The 10000-nt window shown below is 37.2% G+C and overlaps 1 protein-coding gene across 5 annotated transcripts in view; it reads right to left on the bottom strand.

The window, feature by feature from the left end:
- LOC135204025 (adenylate cyclase type 8-like) overlaps positions 1 to 10000 on the bottom strand; it is a 973771-nt gene that overhangs the window by 150949 nt on the left and 812822 nt on the right. For all 5 annotated transcript variants that reach the window (XM_064233960.1, XM_064233961.1, XM_064233964.1 and 2 more), the window contains exon 9: positions 334 to 542. In XM_064233960.1, the coding sequence (XP_064090030.1) occupies positions 334 to 542 (209 nt within the window). The remainder of the gene's footprint in view (positions 1 to 333; positions 543 to 10000) is intronic.

The following is a 10000-nucleotide window of genomic DNA, read 5'->3' as shown; positions in this document are numbered from 1 at the left end:
AGTGACAAGTAGATTCTAAACACACACACACACACACATATATATATATACATATATTATATATATATATATATATATATATATATATATATATATATATATATTATATATATATATATATATATATATATTATATTATACACATACATGCATATATAGTACATACACACTCCCATACAACCACACAAAAACATACATCACGCAAACAAAAACAAGTCAATAAAAGGAAATAGAAAACAAACGACCCCTCGGGGGAGAACACGACACCCGGCGCACCCAGCCCGAAGCGCCCTCTCCCTGCCAAAAAGTGGACCAAGAAAGAATCGTCCTTACCCCTGAGAAGGTGATGAAAGTGAGGATGAGATGAATCATTGAGGTGATGCAGCCGGCCAGGATGCCCCACCTGAGGGGGAGGGGCAGCATGGAGTACGTCACGAAGACGATGAAGAGTAAGTACCACACTTGGTTCTCATTACTGGGCTTGACGTCCTGGCTCTCGTCCCGATGGCTGATGGTGTGCAAAAGCGACTGGGAGATGCAGCCTGGAAGAGAGAGAGAATAACCATGAATTTACCCGTAGATGTCTTTTTTCAATGGTCGTCTTTTTGGAATGACGTTAGGTCGTAAATAATATGCGGTCGGGTTTACCTTGTTTTCTCACAGAAGAGAGAGAGAGAGAGAGAGAGAGAGAGAGAGAGAGAGAGAGAGAGTATATATATATACATGACTTCCATTCATTAGCTGTTGATTCAAGCTGGAACCAAATGTACACGAAAGTGTCATAGCATAATCCCATCAATCCTGGTTTTCCAGGACTCTCTTTGCTCTCTACTCAAACAACTTTCATTAAAGTAAATACTTCTCCAGTTTGTCTACATGACTAAACAGCCACACTGGTGTCTTTCAATATTTCCAAAGACCAGTGGGTTCAATATTTTTCATGTTGTTTGCCTAAGCAGATCAGCAAATATCCCGTAATATCCTATTAATTCACGTGACCTGGGACTTCTCTATGCTAGGCTCTAAAACCATAATAAAAAAAATTAAAACCACTGAAAAGAAAAAAAAATTATTTTTTGAAACATACTAGGATTTTCTTGCAATTGATCATGTCTACAAAAATAAAAGCGTGGGCACTAAACATGGAAGGAAGTACTACAGGAAAAGAAATATATTTTTTTAGTTTCCTGGTGTCTCAAAAGTTCATTTTAACTTTTTTGTGCATTTTAACAAAAATATGTCTTAGTTTTTTTATTTAATACTTTTTAGTTTTGACAGAAATTGTAATCAATTTATGATTGTAGTTAACGAAATTAAATGTGATATCCTGTCGATTCAGGGAAGGTATGGAAAATCAGTCAGCTGGAGTCTTCAAATATTTCACTGGCATTCCAAACTAGGTCACAGCTAGCCAATTAAATAAGAAAAATACACGACACTTTCTAAACTTGAAATGTATTCGAATTTAAACACTATAAACAGGAGCAGCATGGCTTTCGGCAATACCAAACTTATTCAGACCACCTTTGAGTCTGTCAAGTGAACTCATTACCGACTTCGAACACTTTGGACGAAGATGAGTTTGCAAAAGGCTTGTGATGCAGGTATCAGAAATGAATGCACTGAGAGCCGAGCCTAACACCCTGCAGAATCGGAAATTAAGTACACCGTATATACGACTTCCGACATTAATTCTACTTCCAGTAGCCATCATAGATTTTTGTCTCAAAATTTCAGGACCTACATATATCTCAAAAGCAATGGGCTAATCGAAGGCCGGTACCAGAGTCAAAGTGCTAAAGAACTCCGGTTCTAAGCTTTCCATCCATAGTCACATTGAACTGACTTGAACAAAATATATTTCCATCTCCCTCCCACCCTAATCACCAACTTCACATGGAGTTTGGTACATACACCTTCAGGGCCAAAGGGTCTAAATGCTATATCCCCATTTTCAATCAGTATGCAAATGAAGTTAGAGCGAGTCAAACAAATTGTCGGGGAACTGGAATCGCTTTTGACATGATCCCCTGACTCCCTCTCGCAGATCCAAGATGAAGACTACCCAATTTTTGAAATTTAGGACTGGGGCTTTGATGCAGAGATCCTGAGAAATGCTTTGGAAAAAAACCAGAGAATTAGGCTTTTGGCGCTCAATGTTATCATCAGGATATTACGGTGAGGTCATCACAAACGTCAAAGAAGCAAATCTTATCTTTTTAGATACGCAATTACGAGAATACGCTAGGCTGAAGGTCATTGAAATTTCTTGCAATGATTATCATTATGTATCCGACCAATTGAAGCATTTACATAATATTTACATAATAAAATGCTATAAAGACCGACAGCTTAAGTGTCAGAAAGAGAGAAACGACATATGAATGATAAAGATAAAAGCAAAGTCTCAAGTAACAACCGCATGTACAATAAAAAAAGAAAAAAAAAAAAAAAAAAAAAAAAAAAAAAAAATTAAAAAAAAAAAAAAAAAAAAAAAAAAAAAAACTTAAAATAGAAGCTTATATTCTACGCACATGCGCAGGCGTGATTAAGTTACACCTCTCGCGTTTGTCTTTCTACCATTCGTCCTCCTGACGGTTCCCCATTCCTTTTATTTCCCCTCGACTGAGAGAAAATTACCCTCACTGACGTCACCGGCAGGAGGCGCTAAAGGGTAAGCCAATTACGTGTTACGACCCCATAAAATCTACTGTTGTGGGCTGGCGGGAAAGCCTGCCATTGTTTAGTTTGTCGCCCAATCTGTCAAAGACAAAAAATATCGTCGCTTCGCCCAAGTAATTATCGCAAGATTTATCGCTCCCATTGGAATGGGTTCGACAAGATTTATTGAGAAACATTACAAGATGGCGGGGATGATTCGGGTTCGCTGATTACAGGACGATGATGTTTAGATAACGTGGACGGGGACATTTGTACCAGCTGCTTGCTTCCTTTGGGAAAGGGCGCTTCGTCGTGTGTGTGTGTGTGTGTGAGAGAGAGAGAGAGAGAGAGAGAGAGAGAGAGAGAGAGAGAGAGAGAGACGAAGTACAATCTAAAACAAATATTATTCTATTACGAAAATTGTTTCTTCTTCTACCTCTGAATCAAAAGTCATGAGAAACTACGACTGACCCTTTAAATACACAGTAGTCGGACATCATTTCATCTACGTCTTCTCAGTTTAATCCACATTCGGGGTTGCTGTTATTAACGAGCTTTTATCCATATGAAAGGAAGACACGAAACAGAAACTCCTAGAAGAGGCTCATCTCACCATCTACATCTAAAGAGCAATTATGAGACGTTACATTAACTAATGAGTTACCGTTACGACATGCAAGAGGATGGATAGCTTTGAAACTACTAAGAAATTATTGGCCATTGATATCATCAAGCGACCTGTGAGGGCATCAAAGAAAGGGGTGGAACATTTTATTCTGAACCATTACTCATTTACTGAATACGTTACGTAATTTTATACCTTACGTCCAAATACAAAAAACAAAATTCACAAACAGATGATACAAAAATACAGAAAGGCACACACACACTCACACACACACACACACACAAATATATATATATATATATATATATATATATATATATATATATATATATATATATATATATATATATATATACACACACACTATATATCACAGATAAATAGAAAGATCGATAGACTGTGTGTTCATCAAATATTAGACAAAAATAACCCATTAACATGGAATCCATTTTTCATAAAGAATAACTTACACTCACAGATAATTTGCTTAGGTGGTTCTACCCTGCCCAGGATGCAAACCTTGTCCTCTTGTACCCATTCACCCATACCCATAAAGTGGTATAAGCTGGGTTCGACAAAGCCAGACATATGCCAGTCGAATTTAGGTTCTTTGGCTAGAATCAATATCAACACATTGCCAAAACTGCTCAGAGCTATGTATATATACATATATATAATGTATTTAGTTATGAATGTATATAAGTATGTATATTTCGTCCTGTTTCAGAAAAACTGGATGGTAATAATAATAATAATAATAATAATAATAATAATAATAATAATAATAATAATAATAATAAAATTACAAAAATGCCCTAACGATTATGTCATGTACCCCAATTAATACAAATATCAGCCCAAGAGATAACATCAGAATAGCTAAATGTTGCTGCCGGTTCATAACCAGGCAATTCCAGTTCGATATTGAGCATGTGTGTTTGCATGCCTGTTTTAATGAGCTCCTTCTTCGCTCAATATTCCTAGACGAATTTTCGTTTCATATCAGCAGCGAATCGAGATCAATTTATGGAGGTTCCGAATGAAAGGGAAAAAACTGTTTTTGTAACTGGTAGTCATTTCAGGGACTTATTCGCTCGCCGATCAACTGAGTTCCCTCATTTCCTTCCCATCTGATAATGTGTTGTCAAAATGCAAATTGACATTGATGAGACAATCCGCTTCCTAATAATAGCTTGTGCCCTTAGAGAAGTATGGAATATGTCATTCACACTCCCGTCTATATTCCATTTAGACCTACCCACCCGTCGGAAGTAAAACATCACATGTACTTCAAAACAAAAAACACGTACTGGCATATATATTATATATATATATATTATATACTATATATATATATATATATATATATCTATATATATTATATATCTATATATATATATATATATATATATATATAGATAGATAGAGCTTTACCCCGGTCTTTCAGGAGAGTTCAGGGCGCTAGCAATTCATCCGCACAAGTCATAAAAGAAGGGGAACTTAGTACTCCGTACCCGAGGTTTTTCCCAGGCAGGCGCCTAGCTCTTAACACAGGGGTTTTCAACCTGGGGTACGCGTACCCAACTCAAGGGTCTGTCAAGGGGTACGCGCTCCCCACGGGTTGTTAGGGTCAGGGGCCTGGCCACCAACTTTCTGACAGACAGGACACCTTACTGTAGTTCAGATGGTAAGATTATAAAAGTGAATTGCATCTCCTCACTGCAAAATTAAATAGATAATTTCCTGATGTATCTGAAGGAAATTTAAAGCAAATTAGAGACTCTTTCCATACAGTAGTTGCTTTTGTTAATGATGTTATTAAGGATGAGTTTATTGTGAATGGCTCTAGTGTTTGTGATCTATTTTAGAAAAAGTCTTTAGCCAGGTTCTGGTTTAAAATATCCAAATCATATCCATATGTCGTAAAGGAGCCTCTTCGTTCTCAGTTGCTTTTCCCATCAGCGTAGCATCTGTGTGAAACTGGGTCTTCCAGCTTACTTTGAAGTGCTTAGGCAAAAACTGCTTCTCGGCTCACTAGTTTAGTTGACGAAAATCGGTTTCAGCAATTTCATTAACTCCCTTTGCTGCTGATGTAATAATAATGTATTTTGTATTCGCAGCTCAGAACCATAACCTTGAAAATTTACTGCATAGCCACAGGTAAATAATTATAAAAAAAAAAAATTCCGTGTATTTACAATAATACGGGTTATGTCAGGAGAGTTATGTACTTACTTCCCTTATGTACAGTACTTGCAAAAACACAATGGAATTTTTTTCTGACATTGTTTTGCTTTCTTTATACGAAGTGGAGAGGTACATGACTGACATTAAAAATACCCGTAAGGGTACGTGGTGAAAATAAATATTGAAAATCCCTTTCCTAACATATCAGCTAATTCACCCTACTTTTCGACCCAGCAGCGTACATTTCATTCGACTTATCCCCCACCCCCACCCACCACCCCCCCAACCCCGGCGCCTGCCTGGGAAACACCTCAGGCAAGGAGTACTCAAGATTTCAATATCTTCTATCACTTGTGAGGATGAATTGCTAACGCCTTAGACCTAGAGTATCACATGAAAGACCGGGTTTCGGTCCCGATGTTTGAATCAGAAATTGTATGTATATGTATATACATACATATACATAACATATATATATATGTATGTATATACATATACATACATTATATATATATGTATGTATAGTATATGTATGTATATATGTAGTATATATATATATATATATATATCTATATGATATATGGTATATATATGTAGTACGTATGTGTGTGTGTGTGTGTGTTTGTGGATATGTTAAGCCTTATTCATACAAGGGAAGCAGCCAGACCTATATCACTGTGCCGTTGCATTACGCATAACAGCAAAGGGAAAATGAAGAATAAGTTAACAATAAATACGAAACGTTGAAGGCCATTTTGATGAGCAAAAACCTAAGTCAATAAAAGCTCATACAATCAGTACCGAAAACACCGTCTTACACATATTAATTAAGAACGAGTTCCGGAGTAAAGACGACGGAGGCAAAATGAAATGTCACTCGTAAGGTCACGGGGTTAGGTACGGAGGCTGGGCGTCTTAGTACCCCGGGAGGGATATATATGAAACTCGGGGAATGCGAGGGGGGAGGGGACGGGACAAAAGCTGGGGATATGGAATGGTACTTTCTCTAAAGCCGATACTGCTGTCCTGTACTTTAATTTACAACCTGTAAATGGTCGTAATAAACGCATGCGATGGAAACGTATTTCTTATCTACTTATATGAACGCACAGACATACATATATATACACACAAACACACACACACACACACACACCACACACACATATATATATATATATATATATATATATATATATAATAATATATATATATATGTGTGTATATATAATACACACACACACACACACACACACACACACACACACACACACACATATATATAGATATATATATATATATATATATATATATATATATATATATATGATGTATTCAGTGTGACTCTTAATCGCTTAGAGAAGTGTCTGTAGAAAGTGTTGCAATCGCAAATCTTAGCGGCCAGTGTTTCATGATTTTAAGTAAAGTTGCAATGCCTTCCTCCATCCTAGGCCGTGATCCACTGCGGTCGACTAACGACCAGGTAACTCGTTCACGCCTTAGCACCAGATCAGATGTTTAAGGTGAGCAACAGATAACGGAATAAGCCCTTTATAAGGATAAAATAACGACTTTCAAACTTTCAAGGGAAATCTTCATATTGCCAACGTGAATTCCTTGACCATCCAAACGTTCGTCTAATCACCCAAAACGGTAAAACTGTTCTCTGTTTGTAACTATATCGATTTAATTTCTACTAATACACTTTATTTTGTCAACCTTGAACACAAATCTCACATTCTCCACCTCTAATATACGTATCTAGTCTTCTCCATATCCCTTACGCAAGTTCTTTCTAGACTTTGTCTATTTGCATTAGCTATATTACCACCGTCTCTTAAATGACTTTTAATCTCTCTGATATAAACTTCCTACCGTTTCTTACCTCTGTTTTGTCTCATGCTGACAAAGTTTTTACCGGCAATCTTTCTCCTTCACGAATGTCATTCCTATCTACCCAATGCAGTACGGGTCTCTAGATTCAAGGTTAACAGCCTATGCCATGAAATTCTTTGAATTCAACCCTACTTCCCTCACGGAATAACATAAACGTCCCTCCAATCAATCATACCTCCCGGTAACCCTAAAGACTTTGAGCTAAATCTCGCCTCTTACAAACAGCAGTCTTGCCTCCCTCCTTGTAACATCAAAGTCTTTGAAATCAATCTTATCTCCATCTCCATCATCCGCTTTAGCGCCAAAGCTATCTCCCTCATCATCATCATCAGTCTTATCTCCTCGTCGAACATTACCCTCATCCCCTCGAACATTAAGAACCAAAGTCGAAAACAAAGATGCGCGCTGAATCGAAATACCAAATCCTTCTTCCTTCGGCCTTTCTGCGAGACATGAGGAAAGACCTTCTTTCTCCCTTAACCCTTTCCTGGGTGGCATGATAAAGAATTGTCGCAACACAAACCAAGAGAGAGAGAGAGAGAGAGATAATGGCCACTACAAGCCTGTTATCTCAATCAGGGCGCCCTTTGAGAGGCACGCTTGTTAAGACGGGGACAGGCGTCGAAGAAGAATGATAAAAGGTGCGAGATAAAAAATGGGGACGAAGCAGGGTCGTGAGTGAGATGGGAGATCAGCAGCCAAGGTGGGGGATGGAGGAGGGACGGGAAATGATGCTGGGGGGAGGGGGAGGAGGAGGAGGAGGAGGAGAACAAGAGAACTTCAGGAAATCTGCTCCTTCAATTAAAATTCCCTCACGCTCAAGCAAAGAGGCTCAAGGAGCCTCTTTGTTTCCAACTTCAGCTCAAGTCTCTAGGAAGACCGATTTTTTTTTTTTTTTTTTGTTTTTTTTTTTTTTTATTAGATTGGACGACCAAACACTGCAAAATAGTCACTTCTGGGGTGACTATTCAAAGTCAGGTTAGATTAACATCCATGACAATGCCAATTCTTCCGTCAAATGTCAAATGAAGAGGGGAAATGGATTCACTGCCGTTCCAGTTAAGAGATTTGGAATTATTAAGGAATTGATTTCACTGCCGTATCCAATTAAGAGATTTGGAATTATAAGGAATTGGTTTCTTGAATACAGTGCTAAACTTTTGTCTAAAGCTTCACACAAGTTCATTCGGCTTGGTGGTGTTGTGGGCGAAATCCTATGTATAAATCGTTGATTGGACTAAAGTTCATCTCTTCGATCTTTCGCCCCATGAATCATCTTTTTTAGGCTTTCCCTTTGGTCAGCTTTAATTTAAGCTCCTGATTATAAAAAAAAAAGCGGGGAAAAAAGAACCGTCAAATCTCCTCGACAACTGACGGGTCGTATTAATTCCTACAGGACAATACTACTAGCACCCATAAAACGGAGAGAGAGAGAGAGAGAGAGAGAGAGAGAGAGAGAGAGAGAGAGAGAGAGAGAGAGAGTGCCTTTCGGCACCATCATATAACCTGCGGCTATTTTAGAAATGCCAACACAACCCGTGGTTCGAGCCGTGTATTTGCATAATGAAATTGCATTCAATAGGTTTTTCTGAACTGCATTAATTCCAATCAATGAGAGGAACTGCATTAGAGCCTATTCACGCGACCTCCTCCACAAAGAGAAACTGCGCACCTAATCAAAGACTTAACTAATAATTAATTGCTGAATAACAACGATGACTTTTGCAACCGTAACGCCAGTTTGATATAAACCAAACAAATAATTTTCTTATTCCCCGGTTCTTTGCAATTATGTTCATCCTCGGAATTCACATCAAGAGCTCAGTTCGTTTTGAGAATTCATGAAAGCTTGAGTGACTGGTTACATTATATGATGACGGTCCTTGAGGTGACAAAGAAGGGGAACAACGACCCCCAAAATGACGTCATTAGCTTTGCCATAAAAATGAATATAATACAATAGCTATGAAATCCGTCTCTAAACATTTTCACAAATCATAGACGCATATAAATGGATCGACAATAAGCATGAAAATCTTATAAGCATCTTGGTAAAAAAAAAGAAAAAAAAAAGCAAAATGCATAGCTGTTCATCAACAAAAAAATATACCTATTCATCACCATTTAGTAATTACGTGAACAGAACACATAATTAATGTATATTATTTCCCCTGAAGAAACTCCCCTTTTCAGAAAATATGATACATTAAAGCAAAATGAGTATTCTCTGGAAATATGATACAAAGCAAAAAGAGTAATCTCAGGAAATGAGATAAATCAAAGCAAAAAGAATAATCTCTGGAAATATGATAAATCAAAGCAAAAAGAATAATCTCAGGAAATATGATAAACCAAAGCAAAAAGAATAATCTCTGGAAATATAAATCAAACAAAAAGAGTAATCTCAGGAAATGTGATAAATGAAAGTAAAAAGAGTAATCTCAGGAAATGTGATAAATCAAAGCAAAAAGAATAATCTCTGGAAATATGATAAATTAAATCAAAAAGAGTAATCTCAGGAAATATGATAAATCAAATCAGAAAGAGTAATCTCTGGAAATATGATAAATCAAAGCAAAAAGAGTATAAATCAAAGCAAAAAGAGTAATCTCAGGAAATCTGATAAAT

The sequence above is a fragment of the Macrobrachium nipponense genome, chromosome 44 (genome assembly GCF_015104395.2).
Source record: "Macrobrachium nipponense isolate FS-2020 chromosome 44, ASM1510439v2, whole genome shotgun sequence".
NCBI lineage: Eukaryota > Metazoa > Arthropoda > Malacostraca > Decapoda > Palaemonidae > Macrobrachium > Macrobrachium nipponense.
The sequence above is the reverse complement of the archived record's forward strand: the minus strand, read 5'-3'. Positions and strand labels throughout refer to the sequence as shown.